This window comes from Neofelis nebulosa, chromosome 2 (assembly GCF_028018385.1).
Source record: "Neofelis nebulosa isolate mNeoNeb1 chromosome 2, mNeoNeb1.pri, whole genome shotgun sequence".
NCBI lineage: Eukaryota > Metazoa > Chordata > Mammalia > Carnivora > Felidae > Neofelis > Neofelis nebulosa.
Window position 1 is genome coordinate 185,865,145 of NC_080783.1, and position 25,507 is coordinate 185,890,651.

At 38.4% G+C, this 25,507-nt stretch overlaps 2 protein-coding genes across 8 annotated transcripts in view; one reads left to right on the plus strand and one right to left on the minus strand.

The window, feature by feature from the left end:
• MAST2 (microtubule associated serine/threonine kinase 2) overlaps positions 1-25,507 on the minus strand; it is a 236,326-nt gene that overhangs the window by 42,130 nt on the left and 168,689 nt on the right. For all 7 annotated transcript variants that reach the window (XM_058717551.1, XM_058717552.1, XM_058717555.1 and 4 more), the window contains one exon: positions 18,555-18,646. In XM_058717551.1, the coding sequence (XP_058573534.1) occupies positions 18,555-18,646 (92 nt within the window). The remainder of the gene's footprint in view (positions 1-18,554; positions 18,647-25,507) is intronic.
• On the plus strand, positions 5,555-5,797 carry LOC131503721 (UPF0729 protein C18orf32 homolog). Its single transcript, XM_058715368.1, has one exon. It carries the CDS (start codon positions 5,555-5,557, stop codon positions 5,795-5,797), a length of 243 nt encoding a protein of 80 aa, XP_058571351.1.

Sequence of the window (25,507 nt, forward strand, 5' to 3'; positions counted from 1 at the left end):
ACAAAGAAATGGCAAAACATTCCATGTTCATGGATTGGAAGAAGAAATACTGTTAAAATGTTGATACTATCCAAAGAAATCTATATATCCAATGTAATCCCTATAAAAATAACACTAGCATTCTTCACAGAGCTAGAACAAACAATCCTAAAATTTGTATGGAACCAGAAAAGACCCTGAATAGCCAAAGTAATGTTAAAAAAGAAAACCAAAGCTGGAAGCATCATAATTCCAGACTTCAAGCTGTATGAAAAAGCTGTAATCAGGGGCGCCTGGGTGGCTCAGTCGGTTGAGTGTCTGACTTCGGCTCAGGTCATGATCTCGTGGTCTGTGAGTTCGAGCCCCGCGTCAGGCTGTGTGCTGACAGCTCAGAGCCTGGAGCCTGTTTCAGATTCTGTGTTTCCCTCTCTCTCTGCACCTCCCCCGCTCATGCTCTGTCTCTGTCAAAAATAAATAAACATTAAAAAAAAAAAAAGCTGTAATCATTGGGGCACATGGGTGGCTCAGTCAGTTAAGTGTCCAACTTCAGCTCAAGTCATGATCTCGCGGTTCATGAGTTCAAGCCCCATGTCGGGCTCTGTGCTGACAGCTAGCTCAGAGCCTGGAGCCTGCTTTGGATGCTGTGTCTCCCTCTCTCTCTGCCCCTCCCCCACTCACACTCTCTCTCAAAAAAAAAAAAAATTTTTTTTTAATTAAAAAAAAAAAAAAAGCTGTAATCATCAAGACAGTATGGCACCCGGCACAAAAACATACACCCAGATCAATGGAACAGAATAGAGAACCCAGAAATGGACCCACAAACATATGGCCAACTAATCTTTGACAAAACAGGAAAGAATATCCAATGGAAAAAAGGACAGTCTCTTCAACAAATGGTATTGGGAAAACTGGACAGCAACATGTAGAAGGATGAACCTCGACCACTTTCTTATACCATACACAAAAATAAACTCAAAACAGATGAAAGACCTAAACATAAGACAGGAAACCATCAAAATTCTACAGGAGAAAACAGGCAACAACCTCTTTGACCTTGGCCACAGCAACTTCTTACTAGACATGTTTCCAGAAGCAAGGGAAACAAAAGTAAAAATTAACTACTGGGACCCCATCGAGAGAAAAACCTTCTGTGCAGTGAAGGAAACAATGAGCAAAACTAAAAGGCAACCTACAGAATGGGAAAAGATACTTGCAAATGACATAACAGATAAAGGGTTAGTATTCAAAATATATAAAGAACATACCAAACTCAACACCCAAAAAACAAACCAGTGAAGAAATGGGCAGAAGACATGAATAGACACTTTTCCAAAGAAGACTTCCAGATCGCTAACAGACACATGAAAAGACACTCAACATCACTCATAATAAGGGAAATACAAATTAAAACCACAATGAGATACCACCTTGCACCTGTCAGAATGGCTAAAATTAACAACTCAGGAAACAACAGATGCAGGCGAGGATGCAGAGAAAGGGGAAAAATGCAAACTGGTGCAGCTACTCTGGAAAACAGTATTAAAAAAATTAAATTAAAAAATTTAAAATAGAACTCCCTACGACCCAGTAATTGCATTACTAGGTATTTATCCAAAGGGTACAAAAATGCTGATTCAAAGGGACACATGTACCTGAATGTTTACAGCAACACTATTGACAATAGCCAAATTATGGAAAGAGCCCAAATGATGTCCATCCATCAACTGATGAATGGATAAAGAAGATGTACACACACACACACACACACACACACACACACACACACACACACAGGAATATTACTCAGCAATCAAAAAGAATGAAATCTTGCCATTTGCAACAACGTAGATGGAACTAGAGTGTGTTATCCTATGCAAAATAAGACAGAGAAAGATAAATATCCTATAATTTCACTCACTTGTGGAATTTAAGAAACAAAACAGATGAACATAGGGGAAGAGAAGGAAAAATAAAAAAGAGGAAAACAAGCCATGAGAGACTCCTAAATACAGAGAACTGAGAGATGCTGGAGGGGTGTTGGGTAGGGGAATGGGCTAAATGGGTGATAAGCATTAAGGAGAGCACTACTGAGATGAGCACTGGATGTTATATGTAAGTGATGAATCACTAAATTCTATTCCTGAATTCATTATTACACTATATGTTAACCAATTTGGATTTAAATAAAATTTTAAACATTTAAAAATTTATCAAATTATATACTTTAAAACAAAAACTTTGTAAGTTAAATTTTATTCATGGTACACAATTTCTTGCTCCTTTTATTGAGTCTAGTACAATTGAAGATGGTTCATATTTTTAGAAATTTTAGGTCTTTTTGCAATTTAGTTTTAAATTTATTTTGTGAGTTGGTTTTATTATAGATGAAAAATAAATGTCACAAAGATACGTAGCTCCCAATGGAATAAGTCCATTACTGGCTCTATTTATTAGATGGTGATACTTGTTTTTCAATTCCACCCAAAGGATGGTGAATTTCTATCTTCTTGTGGTAACAAGCAGTTTCTCTTGAAGATGAATAGAAACGTTTATGTTATTATATTTTTAACAAATAGGTTCAAAATCTATTAAACCTTTCATTTGGAAGAGGAGAAACATGTTATTTCCAATGTTTTTATGAGGTAGATTTACCTGTTTTAATAGGTGGCATCAGTTTGTCAACAAAATAACATACAGATAAGAACACATCCAAAAATTCATTTTTCAAAATACTCTTTCCATGGCACAAATTTCTTTCAAAATGCAGCTACTTTTTCACTCACTGTTACATGTCACCTTCACCTTGAAGGGATAGACTAAGAACATCTGCCACTGTTGCCCACCCTCCATCCCCAATTCCTAGGCAGCATACTACTAAAAACCACTTGTTAGCACAGAAAAGTTCACCAAATGTGGAGCACTTGACATTTTGTAAACGAAACTGCTACAACATTTAGTTTGACCATTCTTTTAATTTGCCACAAGACAACCAGTAAATTTCCTTCTTACACAAACCATTTCAAAGGTTCCCTCCATATTGTATTACAAAGTTTTGTGAAAATGCATCTGTAAGAGAACAGGTGGTTGCCAGGGTCGGGGATGGAGATGGGTGAAATAGGTGAAGGGATTAACAGTACACTTATTCTGATGAGCACTGAGTAATGGATAGAATTGTTGAATCATATTGTATAGGTGAAACTAATATAATACTGTATGTCAACTATACTGGAATTAAAAACAGAGACTTAAGTAATAGCAAAAACTGGGGGGGAATGCGCCTGTAAGCTGCAATATGTTACAATATGATCAAGGGAAATGATGACTGAGGGTATAGAGGGGCTCAACTCTGCTCATGGTATATTATGTACACTTTGTGACACAGGGTCTAATGTGGGTAGTACCACTGTCAATCCATATTAGTACTAGTAAAACCTGATTTAATTCTCAATTTTCATTGTAAAAAATAAGTAGAAGTTTTATTATTTTCCCCTCATGCCCAAATGGATTGTCTTTAGAGAACCACTTGGGAGAATGTTGCTATTCAAAAATTCTAGGTAGTAGAATGACAAGTACTAAGTGATACATTAGGAACAAAATGTCCAATTTCAAAATTTAGAATGAACTGAGGAGAAAGAAAAAAGGAGTTAGGGGTTTCTTCAAATAACTCAAATGAAAGGTGATTAGGGCCTCCTTATGACCATAACAAAGTCAGAATATATTCACCCAGAATTAGTTTATTAAAGGCTTTCTCTCTCTCTCTCTCTCTCTTTTTTTTTTAAGACAGCGAGAGAGCACTAGAGGATGAGGGGCAGAGAGAGAGGGGGAGAGAATCCCAAGCAGACTCTGTGCTGTCAGTGCAGAGCCCAACATGTTGTGAGCCCAATATCTCACAAACCATGAGCCAAAATCAAGAGTCAGATGCTCAACCGATTGAGCCACCCAGGCATCCTGGCTTTTTCTAAGTCTTAAACTGAATATGTCCTCTGTTTCTCCTCTGTTGGCCTATTTCTAAATCGTTGATGGCATCTGTCATAACTAAAGGCACTGTATAGTTCATCTTTATTCCCGTGTCAATAAGGTAAATACTTGTTAATTTATCAGTTTTTAAGGTTTATGCATTTGTTCATTACAACTTTTTAGAGCTGGTTCACAAATCAACACTTTAATATCAGATATGGCCAACAAAGTAAGGAAATGGTTTGCAAGTTGTGGGGTAGTTGCCAGGACACAGCCAAAACCCCTTGCCTGTGTCTGTGATGGTAATGTCTCGCAAGAAAATTCTGTAGTTCAAAAGGAAATAATAATGGATTCCCAGTATCTGAAAGCTGACAAAATAATAAACAGATTGTAATAAGCATTCCTTCCAACTGGCCAGGCTCCAATAGACTTTTCAAAGATACTATTCTGACACTAACTGGGTGTACTGAAATTTAACCACACAGAGTTAGTGCAGATCTGACAGATAGGGCAAGGTCCTCAAGCCTGCCTCACTTCCTACACCAACTATAAATCTTCAGGGAAGGAAGGTGGCAAAGCCACCTGTACTGTGGACATACTGACTATAAATTCAGAGGTTTCCACAGCTCCCCCCTCCACATTCAATAATTCACTAAAACAAGTCACAGAACTCAGAAAGCGTTATATTTACTATTACAGTTTTATTATAAAGGATGCACAGGAGCAAGGTCAGGGAAGGAATGCAGAGCTCCTGTGCCCTCTCCTTATGTAATCAGGGTGTGTTGCCCTCCTGGCACATAAATTGTTCACCAACCAGAATGTTCTACTCTGAGCTTGTTATCTACAGTTTTTATTGTGGTCTCACTAAACAGATATAATTGATTAAATCATTGGCTGCACAACTGAACTAAATCTCCGGCTCCAATTCCCTCCCCAGGATGGCCCAAAGTTCTAAATTTCTAAACATGCAATTGGTCTTCCTTCCCGGTGACCAAGCCTCCATCTTGAAGCTACCTAAAGGGCCACCTTGAACTGCCCCATTAGCTAACAAAGACATTCCTATCATTCAGGATGTTCCAAGGTTTCTAGAAGCTCTGTACCAGGAACCTGAGATAAAGACCAGAGAAATTGTTTATTATACCACCAGATGCCATGGCCTAAAAAGTTTGTGCTACTTTTCCTAGGTTTTCTCTACTTCTACAACATTCATTTTACCTTAAAAAGTCAAAATTACTAATATGATGGTTGTTAACAGAATAAAATCAACATTTGAATTGGTCTTGTTTTGAGAGAAAATTAAGATGTTAGAATGGAGATGGGTGTGGGGATGGGTTACAAACATGATGGGGTGTAAGGAGTGCACTTGTGATGAACACCAGGTGTTGTACAGAAGTGCTGAATCACTGTACTGTACATCTGAAACTACCATGACACTGTATGTTAACTGGAATTTAAATAAAAACTTTAAAAAATGGAACTATCCTACAATCTGGTAACTGCACTGCTAGGTATTTATACAAAGAACACAAAAATATGAATTCAAAGGGCTACATGCACCCGATGCCTGATTTTTCACATGGACCTGGTGGTCACGGTGTGGGAACTCCAGCCTGGGAGGATGGTGTGCATCCCTTGCTGCGTCATGGTTCTGCTCTGGATCTACAAAGAATTCCTGGTGCCATACATATGCCCTCTGCTTTCCCCCTTTGTTAGTCACATGTGGCCTAGAAAAGCTCTTCTAAAATCCCATGATAAAAACAAAGGCAAAGCAGACTGCAAGGGTGCAGACATAAGCGGACTGCCAACAAAAGGACCAAAGGAAATCTCTGATAAAAATAAAGACTTAAAGGGATTGTTCTAAAGGATCTCACTGTTCTAAAAATGGACGTGATAATATGAAGCACCTTGCTTGCAATTGTCTCTGACCTTTTTCTGAGACTAGGATTTGGGATAGATAGTTTAGATACTTACCCGATACTAATCAGGAAATACATGATATTTATATTTAAAATGTGTTTAGTAGGGCGCCTGGGTGGCTCAGTAGGTTAAGCGTCCGACTTCAGCTCAGGTCATGATCTTGCAGTCCGTAAGTTCGAGCCCCACGTCAGGCTCTGTGCTGACAGCTCAGAGCCTGGAGCCTGCTTCTGATTCTGTGTCTCCCTCTCTCTCTCTCTGCCCCTCCCCCACTCGTGTTCTGTCTCTCTGTCTCTCTCAAAAATAAAAATAAACATTAAAAAAAATAAAAATAAAATGTGTTCAGTTATATTTAATATCATTCCTGTGTTCCTTTTTCATTAAGGTAGCTTTCATTTCTATTATTGCAGTTATGAATAAATAGAAGGTTTGTGCCAGTAGGCACTGCTACTAAATCAGTACTCAGAAATCCTTGGGCCTCTAGCTTTTGTTCAAGCTCTTTGAATTTGAGCAGAGTACAATGTTACCGTGAAATAGTGCAATGAGACTATGCAGTGAAAGCAAAAGGGGTTTGGGGGGATGCTAAGGACCTGAAACATAAAGATACAATTACTGTTCAATACAACAGAGAAGCTTACTCAGGAGAGTAGTAATTACTGCTTCTGGCTGTGAGGAAAATAGAAAAGACAGGAAAATAGGGGAAACACCTTTGAAAAATGTAATACTTTTAAATATCTAATGTACATTATAAAATTCTAATCCTGTTGCATTCTTTCTATTCTTACAAAGTATACCAAATATTCTGTTCAGTGGAGGGAAAAAAAAAAAAGAAAGAAACAGCCTTAGTGTCCATCAACTGATGAATGAATAAAGAAGATGTCAGATACACACATACACACACAAACACACACACTGGAATATTACTTGGCCATAAAAAAGAATGAACTTTTGCCATCTGCAACAACATGGATGAGTTAGAGAGTATTATGCTAAGTGAAATAAGTGATAGACAAACACCATATGATTTCACTCATGTGGAATTTAAGAAACAAAATAAAGAGCAAGGGGTAAAAAAAAAAGAGAGAGCGAGATGCAAACCAAGAAACAGGCTCTTAACTATAGAGAATGGATAGTTACCAGAAGGGAGGTGGGTGGGGGGATGGGTTAAATAGGGGATTAAGGGGTGCAATTGTTGCAAAGAGTACTGAATGATGTATGGAAGTATTGAATCACTATATTGCATATGTGAAACTAGTATTACACTGTATGTTAACTAACTGGAACTTTTTGTTTTTTGTTTTTTTAAAAAAGAGAGAGTATGAGCAGTAGAGAGAGAGAGAGACTGTGAAGCAGGCTCCAAGCCCAGTGCAGAGCCCGATGCAGGGCTTCATCTCAAGACCCGCAGATCATGACCTGAGTCAAAATCAAGAGTCGGATACTTAACTGACTGAGCCTCCCAGGTATCCCAGTAACTGGAATTTAAATAAAAACTTTACAAAATAAGAAAATTAAGATGTTAGAATGTTAACATTTTGAAGAAAATATTTAATTCTTTCATTAAAATTTTTTGTTTGTTTTTGACAGAGAGAGAGAGAGAGAGAGAGCGCGCGCGCGAGCGTGCGCTCACTCAAGTGGGGGAGGGGCAGAGAGAGACACACACAGAATCTGAAGCAGGCTCCAGGCTCTGAGCTGTCAGCACAGAGCCTCACACAGGGCTCAAACCCATGAACTACAAGATCATGACCCAAACCAAAGTCGGCTGCTTAACCAACTGAGCCACCCAGGTTACCCTAATTTAATTCTTAACAATCACATTATTGAGAAGAACTCTTTCATAAAAAGAGCCAGAAATGGATCAGGGAAAAAAAAAAAAAAAAAAAAAATCTTATCAGGACAGAAAGCACAGCGGCCTACAAAGTAGGCTTTTTCAACTTTACCAAGCAGTTTAGCAGTCGGAGGAGGTAGTTCAAAGGCAAGTAGTCATCCATCCCAGAGAAACAAAGTTATAATGAAACACATAAACAGAACTGGGAACAGTCAGTTGACCTTGAACCAGTTCCTTCACTTACACAGTTTAACTAGTTATAAAGGAATGTAAGCATATAGCAAGCTCCTATGTAAATACCACCCAGGTTAACAATACCATCTTCCAAAATCCCTTTACATAATCTTTCCAAAGTCCCTCCCCTTTCTCAATACAGGTAAACATCACTGCCCTTACTTTTATGGCAATCATTTCTTCATAGATTTATCAACTAAGTATGCATCTCTAAATACTTGAGTTTTTTTCATACAGCTTAAAAAATTGAGAAATAATTAATACATTATAAAATCCAACCTTTTAAAGTGTACAGTTTAGTGGTTTTTAGTATATTCACAAAGTTGTACAACTATCACCACTATCTACTTCCAGCACATTTTTATCACTCAAAAAGGAAACTGTCCCTGTTAACAATCACTCATTCTCCTCTCCCATCAAGCCCCTGGGCAAACCACTAATTTACTTTCTGTTTCTATGGAATTGCCTATCCTGGACATTTCATAGAAATGGAATTATATAGGGGCGCCTGGGTGGCTCAGTCGGTTAAGCGTCCGACTTCGGCTCAGGTCATGATCTCACGGTCTGTGAGTTCGAGCCCCGCGTCGGGCTCTGTGCTGACAGCTCAGAGCCTGGAGCCCGTTTCAGATTTTGTGTCTCCCTCTCTCTCTGCCCCTCCCTTGTTCATGCTGTCTCTCTCTGTCTCAAAAATAAACATTAAAAAAATTAAAAAAAAAAAGAAATGGAATTATACAAGTAAGTGACATCTCATGTTCTACTTTGTCTATCTTTAAAACTTTATATGAAAAAAATGCCAAACTGTTTTTATAAAATGGTTCTACCAATTTATATTTCCACCAGTAGTGTTGTAGGATTACCATTGTTTCATATACTTATCTACACTTGGTTTTGTCACTTTAAGCCATTTTTGGTGGCCACATAATGGAGTCTCATTGCAATTTTATTTTGCATTTCCATGATTACTAAAGAGATTAAAGTATCTTTTCATGTATTTATTGGCCATTTCTTTTTTTTTTTTTTTATTGGCCATTTCTATTGCTTTTGTTAACTAATTCCTGTTCAAGTCTCTTAGCTGTTTTTCAGTCATACTATTTTTTATTTTATTGATTTGCTGGAATTCTCGTAAAGGTTCTGAAGGCAAGCCCTTTGTCAGTTTTAAGCATCATAACATCTTCTTCCACTTTGTGGCTTGCTTTTTCACAGTATCATCATCTTCTTTTTTTTTTTTTTTTTAAGTTTATTTATTTTGAGAGAGAAAGAGAGAGCAGAGGAGGGGCAGAGAGAGAAAGAGAGAGAGAATATCCCAAGCAGGCCTCACACACAGTACAGAGCCCTATATGGGACTCCAACTCACGAACTGTGAGACCATGACATGAGCTGAAACCAAGAGTCAGATACTTACCTGACTGAGCCACCCAAGTGCCCCCACAATATCTTCTGATGACTACAAAGTCTTAATTTTAAGGTAGTCAAATGTATTATCCTTCTCCTTTATGTTCTTAAAAAATATTCCCTTTATGCTCTTTTAAGATATTCTCCCGCACACTTTCTAAAAGTTTAGTGTTTTGACTTTCACCATTTAAACCTACAATTTAATGTATATCAAATCATGTTGTATACTTTAAATAGCTTACAATTGTATTTATCAGTTATACCTTAATGAAACCGAGAAAAAAAAAATCTAAAATTCACCTGAATTGATTTCTGTGAAGAAAGAGTTAAATCTGGGGCACCTGGGTAGCTCAGTCAGTTAGCATCTGACTTCAGCTCAGATCATGATCTCACCAATCATAGGTTTGAGCCCCACATAGGGCTCTCTATTATCAGCAGAGACCCCGCTCTGGATCCTGTTTCCCTCGTGCTCCACTCTGTCTCTGTCTCTGTCTCTGTCTCTGTCTCTCTCTCTCTCTCTCAAAAATAAACAATAAAAAAAAAGAGGGTTAAATTTTTCAGTGTCTCCATATGGTATACAATTGGCCCAGTGTTACTTTCACCATAAATCAAGTGTCCATATATGTATACATTTGTTTCTGGGATCTTCTTTTTCCTTCTCTTTCATCTACTCTTCAGTACTCCTTATTTAAGTTAAGGGTATCATTACTCATTAATCACCCAACCAGGAAATCTAGAGATAACTAACTCTAATTCCTACTTATTTAATCTCATAAAATTTTCTCATATTCATATATTTTTTCCATTTCTAACACTCCCTTCCATCTTGACAATGGCAATGGTCTCCTCACTGGTTCTGCAACTGCCAGAGTATCCTTACTTTTGTACTCCCAAACACCCTGGACATATATTTAGTAAAGCCCTTAACATATTTAATTAGGTAAAAACTTGGCTGCCCCCATGAAGACACACAGCTTCCCCTGCAGCTCTCTCAAATAAGAAGTGTTGGCTGTCACACATCCCTTTATATCACTGGACATAGAGGTGGGGTAGGTATTTTGCTGGCTCCTTATGTTCTCTTCCAGGTACTCTCCACCCTAATACACCGAATCATCCCCATCAGTGTCTAGAAGGCATCCCAAACTTAAATTCCCAAGGACTGGAGATCCTGGAATCAAATGCTGATTTTTGGGGGGATGAGGTTTCTAGATGACACAAGGTAGAAAGATTAGAGGTAGTGCTTAGAGAGCAGTAGGAAGAATAAAACTAAAATTAGTTTAAAACAGTCCAAGTAACTGAGGTACTATGGAGAAGAAGCTCACTAGAAAACAAGAGTTCAAACAACCAAAAGTCCTAAGAACTGAAAAATCAGCGAATGTATTCAAACCATCAAGAATAACAGGAGTTAGAACTGAAGAGTAATAGTGAGTCAAGAGCTAAGATAACTACAGGTGCATTGATGGGTAGTGATACAATTTAATGGTATAAGATTAAAAGTTTGGGGGCATTAAGAAAAAGAGAGAGAGAATAATGAAAAGATAAGGACATCTTCTCTTCCTTTCAGGCCCAATGCTATAAGGCCATGGGAGAGGTAAAAGCTAACACTTGAGAGGGTTGTAGGACAATCTTATTCTAACCTTTCCCTTTCCCACAAGATTCCACTAGAACAAGATTGAGCAGGGGCACCTGAGTGGCTCAGTCAGTTAAGCATCTGACTTTGGCTCAGGTCATGATCTCCTGGCTCCTGGGTTCGAGCCTCATGTCAGGTTCTGTGCTGATAGCTCAGAGCTGGGAGCCTGTTTTGGACTCTCAGTGTGCCCCCCCACCAAAAATAAATAAACGTTAAAAAAAATTTTTTTTTAAAGAACAAGATTGAGCATATAGGAGATTTTGCTGATAATAAATTCCAGAAGGTACATTGGAAGGGTTTCAAGAGTCAGAAGGTTGAGAAAAAGGGGCAAAACAGGGAATATTCTGGAATTTATAAGAATTAAGAATGTAGCATACGGGAAAGGAGGGTGCCAGGGGATTCCTGTAGTGACAGATATAAACAGGAATAAGGGATGATGAAATTAGCCCTAGTGGATTCAAGGAAGATGGAGTGATGAGCCTGCAAGTGTTAGGGAGTAAAGAGGAATGAATCCTGGGACTTGCTCCAAAGCCTCAAGGAAGTCATACTCTAAATCCCAGTACACTCATTGAAAATTAGATGATATTTAACAAACATCATATAAACATACATGCCCACTAACGTGTTAATCTTATTCCAAAAATTTACACAGTATATTCCATTTACACAGACTCACCAGTTTCATGTCTACATACACAGGCAGAGAATCCATAAGGACACAGTTGAATTCTACAGCACCACCAATCAACTGGACATAACTGACATGTATAGACTACTTAATCCAATGACAGCAGAACACACATCCTTCTCAAGATCACATGGAGCATTCACAAAGATAGACCACATTCTGGACCATAAAGCACATCTTAAATTTAAAAGAACAGAAATCATACAATGTCTACTTTTAGATCACAATGGAAGCAAACTAGTAATCAATAACAGAAGATAAGTGGAAAATGGCAAAATACTTGGAGATTAAAAACACACTTCAAAATAACACATGAGTCAGAGAAGAAATCTCAAGATAAACATTTTCAACTAAATGAAAATGAAAATACAGCTTACCAAAATTTGTGAGATGCAATGAAACACAGCTTTGAGAGAAATTCATAGCATTAAATGCATATATTAGAAAAGAAGATCTAAAATTAATCATCTAAGCCTAAACCTTAAGAAACTAGATTAAGTTTAAAGTAAGCTGATGAAATGAAATAATAAATACTTGAGAAGAGGTCAATGAAATTGAAAACAGGAAGTCAACAGAGAAAAATCAACAAAACTAAAAGCTGGTTCTTTGAGAAGACCAACAAAATGGATAAACCTCTAGCTAGGCTAAGAAAAAGAGAGAGAAGACAGAAATCACTAATATTAGAAATTAGGGGCACCTGGATGGCTTAGTCGGTTAAGCGGCCGACTTCAGCTCAGGTCACAATCTTGTGGTCTGTGAGTTTGAGCCCCACATCGGGCTCTGTGCTGGCCCCTGGAGCTTGCTTCTGATTTTGTGTCTGCCTCTCTCTCTGCCCCTTCCCTGCTTGCTCTCTGTCTCTGTCTCTCTCTCTCTCAAAAGTAATAAACATTTAAAAAAAATTTTTTTAAAGAAAAATTAAACAAGAGACATCATTACAGAGTCCATGGACATTAAAAGGATAATAAAGCGATGCTGTGAACAGCCCTGTATCCATAAATATGATAACCTAGATTAAATAGACCAATTCCTTAAAAATCAAAATCTACCAAAGCTCTGGCAACAAACAGGCAATCTGAATAGGCTTCTATTAAAGAAAGTAATCAATAATTAATAACCTTCCAAAACAGAAAATACCAGGCCCAGATGTACTCAATCAAACACTTAGTAAGAAATTATAACAGCACTCCACAATCTCCTCCAGAAGACAGAAGCAGAGGGAACTTAACTTACTCTATGAGCCACAATTATCCTAATACCAAAACCAGGCAAAGACATTACAAGACAAAAACTAAAGACCAATCTCTCTCATGAAAGATGTAAAATCCCCCCCCCACCAAAATATTAGCAAATGAAAGCCAACAATGCATAAAAGAAATTATACACCATAACAAGGGGGGATTTATCCCAGGTATGCAAGGCTGGTTCAACATTTGAAAATTAATCAGTGTAATCCATCAAACCAACAAGCTAAAGAAGCAAAATCAAATGAGCATATTGGGGCCCCTGGGTGGCTTAGTCAGTTGAGCATCTGACTTCAGCTCAGGTCATGATCTCACAGTTCATGAGTTTGAGCCCTGCATCAGGCTCACTGTTCTCAGTGCAGAGCCTACTTTGATCTTCTGTCCCCCTCTCTCTGCCCCTCCCCAGCTTGTGCTCTCTCAAAAATAAAACATTTAAATTTTAAAAATGATCATATCAACAGATGCAAAAAAAGTATTTGATAAAATCCAAAACCCATTCATGATTTTAAAAACTCAGCAAATTAGGAATAGAAGGAAAAGTTCATCAATTTGATAAAGAACACTTACAAAAAACCTACAGTTATCATCATACTTAATGGTGAGAAACTTGAAACTCTCCCACCATGTGGTACCTTCTCACCACTGCTTTTCAACATTGCAATTGAAGTCCTAGCTAATGCAGTAAGATAAGGAAATAAAAAGTATACAGATTGAGAAGGGAGAAATAAAACTGTCTTTGTTCACAGAAGACATGATAGCCTATAGAGAAAATCTGAAAAAAAAATCAGAAAACATCCTAGAACTAATAAGCTATTACAGCAAAAATTCAGGACACAAGGTTAATGTACAAAAGTCAACACTTTACTATATACTCTCAATGAACATGTGGAAATATAAATTAAAAGCCTATTGCCATTCACATTACCACTCCCCAAAAATGAAATACTTAGTTATAAATCCAACAAAATATGTGTAAGATCTAAATGAGGAAAACTACAAAGTTCTGATGTTAGATATCAAAGAAGAACTGCATAAATGGAGAGGGATTCCATATTCATAGATAGGGGGACTCAATATTGTCAAGATGTCAGCTCTTCCCAACTTGATCTATGGATTCAACACAATTCCAATCAAAATCCCAGCAAATTATTTTGTGGACGTTGAGAAACTGATTCTAAAGTTTATATAGAGAAGCAAAAGACCCAAAAATAGCCAACTCAATACTGAAGAAAAAGAACAAAGTTGGAGAACTAATGCTATCCAACTTCAAGACTTATTATAAAGCTGTGGTAATCAAGACTGTGTGGTACTGGATAAAGGAAAGACAGATTAATGGAACAATATAGAGACAGAACAGACAGGCAGAAACAAAACCACATAAATACAGTAAACTGATCTTTGACAAAAGAGCAAAAGCAACAAAACAAAACAAATTAAAAAAAAAACACAATCTTTTCAACAAATAGTGCTGGAACAAGTGGACATGCACAAGCAAAAAAAAAGAATAGATATAGACCTTCATAAAAAAATGTATCACAGACCTAAACCTTGATGACCCTGGCTATGGCAATGACATTTTAGGCACAACACCGAAGGCATGATCCATGAAAGAAATAATTAAGTTGGGTTTTCATTAAAATTAAAATTAAAAACTTCTGCTATGCAAAAAAGAATAAGGCAACAAGCCAAAGACTAGGAGAACATGTTTGCAAAAGGCCTCTGATAAAAGACTGTGATCCAAAATAATACAAAGAACACTTAAATCAATGATAAAACAACCTGATTAAAAAACAAGCAAAAAATGTGAACAGACACGTCACCAAAGAAGATGACAAGTAAGCATATGAAAAGATGTTCAGGGGCACCTGGGTGGCTGAGTTGGTTAAATGTCCGACTCTTGATATCGGCTCAGGTCATGATCTCACCATTCAAGAGACTGAGCCCCGCGTCAGGCTCTGCACTAACAATGTGGAGTGTGCTTGGGATTCTGTCTCTCCCTGTCTCTCTGCCCCTCGCCTGCTTGTGCAGGCGCTCACTAGTTCTCTCTCTCTCAAAGTAAACATAAGAAGATGTTCAACATCATATGCCATTAGGGATATGCAAATTGAAACGAGATACCACTACAAACCGATTAGAATAGCCTAAGTCCAAAACACTGATAACATCAAATGTTGGTGAGGATGTGGAGCAACAGGAACTCTAACTCACTGCTGGTGGGAACGCAAGATAGTACAGACACTTTGGAAGATAGTTTGGCAGTTTCTTACAAAATTCAACATACCCTTAACCACATGTTCAGCAATCAAGCTCCTTGGTATTTATCCAAATGAACTGAAAACTTATGTCCACAAAAACTCTGCACACAGATGTTTATAACAACTTTATTCATAATTGCCAAATTTGGAAGCCACCAAGATATCCTTCAGTAGGTGAATGGGTTAATAAACTGTGGTACATTGGACAATGGAATATTATTACTCAGTGCTAAAAAGAAATGAGCTATCAAGGCATGGTAAGACATGAAGGACTCTTAAAATGCATTACTGAGTAAAATGAGCCAATCTGAAAAGGTCTCATACTATATTATTCCAACTATATGACATTCTGGAAGAGGCAAAACTATGGAAACAGTGAAAAGATTAGTGGATGCCAGGGGTTGGAGGTAGGGAGGGATGAAAAGGCAGAGCACAGGGAGTTTTTACATCAGTGAAACTATTCTCTGTGATAATACAATGATAGATACATGTCATGTAGAACACCAAGAGTGAATTCTAATGTAAATTATGGAGTTTGGGGGATAATGATGTGCCAGTGTAGGTTAATCGATTTTAACAAATATACCACTCTGGTGCAGGATATTGATAGTGGGGGAAGCTATATGCTATGGTACAGGGTATATGGGAACTCTCTGTGTTTTCTGCTCAATTTTGCTATAAGCCCAGAAACTGCTCTAAAAAACAAAGTTTACTAATTAAAAAAAAACAACAACAACGAACTAGGAAGGTTCTATTTCCAGAATTACTAAGTACCTACTAAACTGACCTTGTTGTAGTTATAATCTACTTACACATAGTAAGTATGTAATAATAAATTGAACTGTATGGAATAAATAGACCTACTTTCCAGTCAACAGGCCTCACATTACTCAACAGATTCCAGACTTAAAATTAAAGTTGAAGGGTCTTAGGACATCCTGTGGACCCAAATATCACGACGTATTAAGACTGGAGGATATAATCTAATGTGAAGTTTGATTTGCATGGAACAATCAGTGCTGCTTTTCTCAACATCTAGGTAAGTAGAGAGTCTACAGCCATGAATTGGGCTTTTAAGTCAATTCTTCCCTGGGTCTGAGGCCCACCTGGATTTTCTACAGTGATCTGGGGAGAGATGATGATGATGACAGGTCACATTTATGGAGTACAAACTATGTTACACGTATTAACTCAAAGCTAGAGTCTACAGCCCTAGGCAGGCTGAAAAGAGCAGATGATGTTCTCAATCAAAGCCACTTGAATAGGGAAGATTTAGTCCTGAACTCTAACTGCCAGGAATCTAAATAAAGAGATAATCATCTCAGAGAGGAGCAGACACTAGTAACATGCGCAGAATTCACATTATAGTTATGAAATAATGGATAAGGTCTATACAAGCTAAATTTATTTCTATAGATGAAAAGGACAGGTCAGAGATATATGCTGTTTTTACAAAGTTCCAGTGTAGAGTGCACATAACCCAGTCAATTTGAGGGGGAACATACCTAAACACAATGAGAGCTTTACTTTACAGGCTCAGTATGCCTCCAATTCCCTGGTCCCCCCTGTGCTCTTGTGGTGTCTTCTAATATGAGAGTTAGTGTTTGAGAGTTTTATTGATTTCTGGAGAAGGGCCATGAGCACACTGAACAGCTGGATTTAAGCCCAGTAAAGTGAGACCTTTGTCCCAAGGACAAAAATCAATTTCAGAACCACCAGACTCTCATTGTACTTAGACAACTACTCCACATGCACCCTCATTTTCCTTCCTCCAAAGACACAGTAAACTGTGAGAAAAGAGACAACCCAAGTGAAACAGGTCTGTCTTATCTGGCTTGATGACGAGCTGTTTCACTGCTGTGGTTTTTGTTTGTTTTTTTAATGTTTATTTCTATTTTTTTTCTATTGTAATCTGTACTTTTATGCTATTTTTTTTTAATTCTCTTTCAATTCCTAAACATACATCCTTACTTGAAATATTGCCCTATGCTCTGTGGACAATTTACAAACACTTAAAATATTTTTCAGGAAAATTTCATTTCATTTCAACTTGTGAATCCTTTAACCTTTTTTTTTTTTTTTTTTTTTTTTTTTAAAATATCCAAGTTAGTTAGCATACAGTGCAATAATGATTTCAGGAGTAGATTCCAGTGATTCATTTCCTATGTATAACACCCAGTGCTCATCCCAACAAGTGTCTTCCTTAATGCCCCTTGTCCATTTAGCCCATCTCCCCACCCCTAACCCCTCCAGCAACCCTCAGTTTGTTCTCTGTATGTAAGTGTCTCTTATGTTTTGTCCCCCTCCTTGTTTTTGTATTATTTTTGCTTCCCTTATGTTCATCTGTTTTGTATCTTAAATTCCTTGTATGAATGAAGTCATATGATATTTGTTTTTCTCTGACTAGTTTCACTTAGCATAATACCCTCTAGTTCCATCCACAGAGTTACAAATGACAAGATTTCATTCTTTTTCATTGCCGAGTAATACTCCATTGTATATATATTCACCACATCTTCTTCATCCATTCAGCTGTCAATGGACATTTGGGTTCTTTCCATACTTTGGCTATTGTCGATAGTGCTGCTATAAACATTGGGGTGCATGTCCCCCTTTGAAACAGCACACCTGTATCTCTTGGATAAATACCTAGCAGTACAATTGCTGGGTCATAAGGTAGTTCTATTCTTAATTTTTTGAGGAACCTCCATACTCCTTTTCCAAAAGGGTTACTTTTGTTGACTCCTTTTCTATTTTTTATGAGTTTATTTAAAAAAAATTTTAATGTCTATTTTTGAGAGAGAGAGAGAGTGAGCATAAGCAGGGGAGGGGCAGACAATGAGGAAGATACAGAATCCAAAGCAGGTTCCAGGCTCTGAGCTGTCAGCACAGAGCCCGACACAGGGCTCAAACTCACAAACCATGAGATCATGATCTGAGCCAAAGTCAGACACTTAGCTGACTGAGCCACTCAGGTGCCCCTGTTGAATCCTATTCTAACAGAGAGAAAGTTATCAGGAGTTCCATGAAGCAGAAAACCATCTTTGTGAGGACTTCCCCTGGCCATGGTAGGACAAAATGTTAATGAAGCCCTCTTCACATGGCCCCAGATGACTAGAATCATAACACACTCTCAGTATACCAGAACAGAGGCCATGCACCCAGGATACATACCTGGCCCCAAGATATGTACAAGACCAAAAGAAAAGGTGGCAGGTTAAGGCAAGAAACACCTAAGTCAAAAACAGACTGAACACATTCTCCCATAGAAAGCATGCCCATGAATTCTGTATGCCTCAGTCAGCCACATGAAATGACAATGTGATGTGCTGAACTACAGAAAGTGAGAAGTAGGAAAGAAATTAGGCGTCACTGACCACTCTTTTCACTCTGCCTGTCCTTTTTATCATTCCACCTTTCTTAACCTTCAAGCACTCACCTGTGTGGCCATGGAGTGGTGAATGTGGCCGTGGTAGTGTAGGTGATGTGCTAGAGGTCACAATCAAACTCTTACGGTTACTTGTCCGACAACTGCAATGAAAACACAAATGTCAGTTATAACAGGGGCCCACCTTGGGCTCAAGGAACTTAAATGGCTATTGAAGAACAAAAGGGTGACACCATTACATGAGCTGAGCAGTATACCACTTTCAACTGAACCAGGTCAGCAAATCCTGTTTGCCCCAGAAAGATTTCATAATTCATTGTGTTCCACCTTATAATAATTTGTCACCGTCTTGACTTTTGTATTACCACTGCACTTTTCCAATGTTTAGATTTTGCTTCCCAAGAAAACACAAGGAGCTCCTCTAAAGGTAACAACCATGTCTTAAATAGTTTCTAAAGAAGAATGGTCATGGTAAATTTGATTTAGAAAACAAAAAATACAAGTCACATTCTCATATCTCATAAAAATTAATGTTCTTGCCATAAAAATAAAACCATTAACTTAACCTGTGAAATTTATTTCTTAAAAACTGCTTAATCACTGAATGAAGTAATACTTTCATTTCACCATAAATTTTAGAACAGGCCTGGGTTCCTTCTAAAAACTCTTTCCATTACATGTTAATGCCTGAGGCTTTTTCTTGTAGTTGGGAGAAAAACAAAGCATGATGAAAAGCCACCTTATGCTGGACCTGCCAATGAAAACTGTATATAAATTTATTTGAAAGGCAATTTGGGAAGCTTGCCATTTATATTCATCCAAATATTTACCAAATACCTACTTTGCACCAGACAGTGTTCTGGATGCTAAGGAAGCAACAAGAAACAAGAGAAAGTTTCTGTCCTCAAACTGGCATACTGCTTGAAGAAAGACAAAGATAGAGGAGTGGAGGGAAGGGGTAGAATGTTCAAGAAATAGTAAAGTGGGTGACAGGAGGGGAGAATGACAGGAAAAGGAATAGTTTATAAAGGCTATGGGGGTAGGTCACAGCCAGACTCTGTAGGACTGGTGGACGGTCATAAAAAAACTATTGGAAATGTGAGGAGAAACTACTGAAAGGATTGATATCAATCTCAAGAATGCAATTGTGATTAGAAATAATAAATACTCTTTCCTAAGAAACCATGAGGACGAATCTAATCATGTCTTACAGCCCTCATTATCTCAGTCACCATCATATCTCCAAGCTTCGCTTTCTCAATTTGACAGTCTCCCTCTATTCTCTGATCTTCCAACAAAAAAGCTTACACTGTGCCTCCCATGAACTCATTCTGTCGTCAGCAAACTCCCTATATTTTCAACTTCTTTGTTCAAAAATCACTTTAAATTCTAGTCCTAATTAAAACTTGGCCCAACACACACACACGACACCACAGTCCTGTTGAAATCCCAACACTTTCAAACCCAGCTTTCCATCTATTTTACAACTGCACTCAGGCAGCTGAAGATGACTAAAGAAAAATCCAAAATCATGCTGGCTACTGTCTCTTTATATTTATGATGATAAACATTAAGTGGGTCTCATTAACCATACTACAGTCACCTAGGCAATGTGTTCTCTCTCTCTCTCTCTCTCTCTCTCTCCAAGACAACTAATTTGCACCTTCTCTCCAAACCTCTAGTACTCCTTCCCCAAATCTCATCCTCATATGCTGACTTTGCTTTTTATCCAACTGGGTGTAAAAAGAAACAACACAAGGGGCGCCTGGGCGGCTCAGTCAGTTGAGTGTCCAACTTCGGCTCAGGTCATGATTGATCTCACAGTTTGTGAGTTTGAGCCCTGCGTCAGGCTCTGTGCTGACAGCTCAGAGCCTGGAGCCTGCTTCAGATTCTGTGTCTCCTCTCTCTCTGCTCCTCCCTTGCTCACACGTTCTCTCTCAAAAATAAATAAAGATTTGGGGCGCCTGGGTGGCGCAGTCGGTTAAGCGTCCGACTTCAGCTAGGTCACGATCTCGCGGTCCGTGAGTTCGAGCCCCGCGTCAGGCTCTGGGCTGATGGCTCGGAGCCTGGAGCCTGTTTCCGATTCTGTGTCTCCCTCTCTCTCTGCCCCTCCCCCGTTCATGCTCTGTCTCTCTCTGTCCCAAAATAAATAAAAAACGTTGAAAAAAAAAAAAATTAAAAATAAATAAAGATTAAAAAAAACCCACAAAAATATTTCATATTCCTGCTCTACAAATCCACTAACCTAAATTTGTACCCATGTACACATTTCTTATCTACAACAGCAGAAGGAAGACCATACTCCTATTGAAGGCAACTCCTTGAATCTCCTCCTTAAGAAGTCTGCATCTCCACTGCCCTCCCTCTCCTATGCCATGAATTTCTACTTCCTACTGAACCATTCTCATCATCATAAAAACATGCTGTCATTTCTTCAATCTCAAGAAAATAAAAAGAGGGGTGCCTGGGTGGCTCAGTCAGTTAAGCGTCCAATTTCGGCTGATGTCATGATCTCACGGTTCATGGGTTTGGGCCCCGCATCAGGCTCTGTGCTGACAGCTTAGAGCCTGGAGCCTGCTCTGGATTCTGTATTCCTCTCTCTCTCTGCCCCTCCCCACTCAGGCTCTTTCTCTGTCTCAAAAATAAATAAACATTAAAAAAAATTTTTTTAAAAGAAAGAAAATAAAAAGAAAATCTTTCACAGACTTCCCTGACTTGTGCACTTCTTTCCTCCCCTGTTTAGGAAAGAGTCCATGTAGATAATTCTGTACTTGTCACTTTCACACCTTCATTTCCTATTGTCTTGTTAGTCCATTCTAAACAGTCATCCCCATCTTTGCCATTAAAACCACTGTTATCAAAATCACCAGTGATTTTGACCCTCATTTCATGTAACCTCTCAACATCATTTGCAGTTTCAACCCCCTCTTTAAAAAAAAAAAAATTGGGATATAATTTGCATTCAATAAAATATATAAATCTTAAGTGTTCTGTTCAATGAGACAATTATATACATCCATATAACATCCAAAACAAAAGACGGAAATATTCTATTACCCCAGAAATTCCCATGTGACCCTTTTCCAGTCAACCCCCTCGTCCCTCAACTACTTTCTTCTATTACCATGTTATTAATTTTGTTTTACTGGATCTCCTATAATTAGAATTGTACACCATGTATTTTTGTGTGTGTTTGGCTTCTTTTGTTCAACCCAATATGTGTAACTCTTCCTGAGATACTTTTCTTTGTTTAGTTTCTGGGACCTGATGATTTCCTGGTTTTCTTCCTCTCACTAGCTGCTCATATTTTATTCTCCTTTACTTGTTCCTTCTCTTCCTGACCTCTAAATAATTTAGTACTGAGGCTCAGATGTGAAATATCTTTTTTCTCTCCCCATACACACTCCCTAAATGATTTTTTTCCAGTTTTTCCAGTTTTAAATCTTTGATGTTGATGATACCCAGCATTTTATTGCTGACTCTGTGCTCTCTCCTGTGAGTGCAAGACTCATATATTCAAGTGCCCATTTGACATCTCCAACTGGATGCCTTAACAGGCATCTCAAACTCACACTTCCACAACAGAGCTCTTGAATTTCTAAAATCTGCTACTCCTCCCTACATTGTACTATCTCATTGTATGGAACCACCATTCCTCCAGATGCTTAGGCAAAAACCTATGAGTCATTGTTTATTCTCTTTTCTTTTTTCTTTGTGTGTGTGTGTGTGTGTGTGTGTGTGTGTGTGTGTGTGTGTTTGAGCCCTGTGTTGGGCTCTGAGCTGGCAGCTTGGAGTCTAGAGCCTGCTTCAGGTTCTTTTATTTTATTTTATTTTATTTTTTATTTTTTAATATATGAAATTTACTGTCAAATTGGTTTCCATACAACACCCAGTGCTCATCCCAAAAGGTGCCCTCCTTTTGGATGGCACCCACCCTGCCCTCCCTTCCACCCCCCATCAACCCTCAGTTTGTTCTCAGTTTTTAACAGTCTCTTATGCTTTGGCTCTCTCCCACTCTAACCTCTTTTTTTTTTTTTTTCCTTCCCCTCCCCCATGGGTTTCTGTTACGTTTCTCAGGATCCACATAAGAGTGAAACCATATGGTATCTGTCTTTCTCTGTATGGCTTATTTCACTTAGCATCACACTCTCCAGTTCCATCCACGTTGCTACAAAAGGCCATATTTCATTTTTTCTCATTGCCACGTAGTATTCCATTGTGTATATAAACCACAATTTCTTTATCCATTCATCAATTGATGGACATTTAGGCTCTTTCCATAATTTGGCTATTGTTGAGAGTGCTGCTGTAAACATTGGGGTACAAGTGCCCCTATGCATCAGTACTCCTGTATCCCTTGGATAAATTCCTAGCAGTGCTATTGCTGGGTCATAGGGTAGGTCTATTTTTAATTTTCTGAGGAACCTCCACACTGCTTTCCAGAGCGGCTGCACCAATTTGCATTCCCACCAACAGTGCAAGAGGGTTCCTGTTTCTCCACATCCTCTGCAGCATCTATAGTCTCCTGATTTCTTCATTTTGGCCACTCTGACTGGCGTGAGGTGATATCTGAGTGTGGTTTTGATTTGTATTTCCCTGATAAGGAGCGACGTTGAACATCTTTTCATGTGCCTGTTGGCCATCCGGATGTCTTCTTTTGTTTATTCTCTTTTCTTCACACCCACATCCAAAACAACCAGCAAGTTCTGTGGAATTATACCCTAAAAATATATCCTGTGTCCAAGCCATTCTATTTCCAATACTACCACTACTTCAGTTAAAGTCTATAAGATACTTTTTTAAATTTTCTTAATGTTTATTTATTTTTGAGAGTGGGGGGAGCGAGGGAGGGAGGGAGGAACAGAGGGAGAGGGAGACAATCCGAAGCAGGCTCTGAGCTGTCAGCAAAGGGTCTGATGCAGGGCTTGAACTCACAAACTGTGAGACTGTGACCTAAGCTGAAGTCGGATGCTTAACTGACTGAGCCACCCAGGCGCCCCAAACTCTATAAAAGATTTCTAAATGATTTTCCTTCCACTTTTGTTCTTCTTACTCATTCCCCTGCCCCTACCAGTCTATTCTTCACCTCAGCCATAGTAATATTTTAAAAACCATAGATGAAATCATGTGAATTCCTTGTTTTAAAACCCCAATGGCTTCCCATCATACGTGGAATATAATTGGGACTCCTTACCACAGTCATTCAAATTAACCCTACAGTAAAGAATTTTGGGGGGCACCTGGGTGGTTCAGTCAGTGAAGCATCCAACTCTTGACTTCAGCTCAGGTCATGATCTCATGGTTGTGAGATGGAGCCCCACCTCCCTCTGTGCTGAGGGAGCAGAGCTTGCTCAGGATTCCCTCCCTCTCTCTGCCCACCTCTCCCCCTAGCTCATGTGCACACTTGTGCACATGTGCACGTGCTCCTTCTCAAACTAAATAAACCTAAAAAAAATTTTTTTAAGAATTTTTTTTGGGGAGCACCTGGGTGGCTCAGTCAGTTAGGTGTCCAACTTTGGCTCAGATCAAGATCTCTTGGTTTGTGGGTTCAAGCCCCACATCACGCTCTGTGCTGACAGCCCAGGGCCTGGAGCCTGCTTTGGATTCTATGTCTCCTCTCTTCTCTGCTTCTTCCCCACGCATGCTCTGTTTCTCTTTCTCTGTCAAAAACGAATAAGCATTTAAACAAAAAGATTTTTTTTTTTTAAATTAAGGATCTTAGGTAAGGTTTTGTATTTTGGGTTTTCTTAAAAAGAATCATACCTATGCTTATTCAATCTCTTGTTCTAAGGGCAAGTAAGATCTAAATATTCTCAAGAAAATAAACTCTAGACCCTTCAAGTTCTGAACATGAGACATTTTACAGAATGTACATATGAAATTATACTGACCATTGAAAAGCTTACCCAGATCAAAGGAATCCTGAGGAGAAAGATATCTCAGAGACTTCTGTACTTCAGGTCACTATTCCCTCAACAGTTACCCTTCCCTCCTTGACTTACTCAGTTTTACCCAATTTTTAGAAAGTATGAGCTCAGATTAGGTTTTATGTGAATTTTCCTTTATTCTTTCAAGCAGAAAAATGTTTCTCTTCCTCGCACCCCCTTAGCACTTGTGGCTTATCCTACTCACAGTCTTAGTGTCACTGTGGTACACTAGAAAGAGATAGGACTTTGCAATTAGAAGATCTGAGTTTGAGATTGGCTGTTTGACCTTGAACAAGCCTCATAAATTCTCATGCTCTGGTGTTCTAAAATACAAAATGAAGATAATATAAACCTTATATGTCATTCTGGACTTTTCTCTTTCTTTTATATATCAACCCATCATAAATTTTGTCGGCCTTAACATCAAAATATATCCAAATTCTGATCATTTCTTACTTCTTTCACCATTACCACCTTGGACCAAGCTACCATCATCTTTTATTTGAATTAAGTAAAATAGCTTCCTCACTGGTATTCCTGTTTCCACTCTTGTTCCCTTGTCATCTATTCTCAACAAAACACCCTTTAAAATATAAATCAGAAAAGACTTCCACTTCCAATCATGATGGAATAACAAATAATATATTTACCCTCTCCCCTTATATAACTAATAAGCTGAATTAAAAAAAAAAACAACCAATTTTCAGACATTGGACAAGTAGTAATTCAGGACAGTCATCGCTAAGAGAAGGGATTACCTGAGGTTACTATCTGAAAAGACCTCCCAGCAACAGTGCAGGGAGGAGGTGACCTGCACAGGGCCTGTCAGTGTCCCTGAATTGAAAAAACTACCCAAGAGAAGGAGGTGAAAATTCCTCAGTGTATACATAGGGTTAGGAATAGTTTGTGTTCCTACCAGTCAGAAGGAGAAAACCTGGTAATTCATGGTACAGCAGCAAGAAAATATTAGTCCCAAGTGTTACTCTGGTCTTACCTAACAAAGCTTAAAAGCAATCCTTAAAAAGATCAAACTATTTCCAAGTAACTTAACTGTGTCCCAGAACAAGGCTCAAAAAT

What these genes read in the sequence shown, in the direction of transcription:
- LOC131503721 (XM_058715368.1), top strand. Translation starts at nt 5,555, where the DNA reads ATGGTGTGCATCCCTTGCTGCGTCATGGTTCTGCTCTGGATCTACAAA.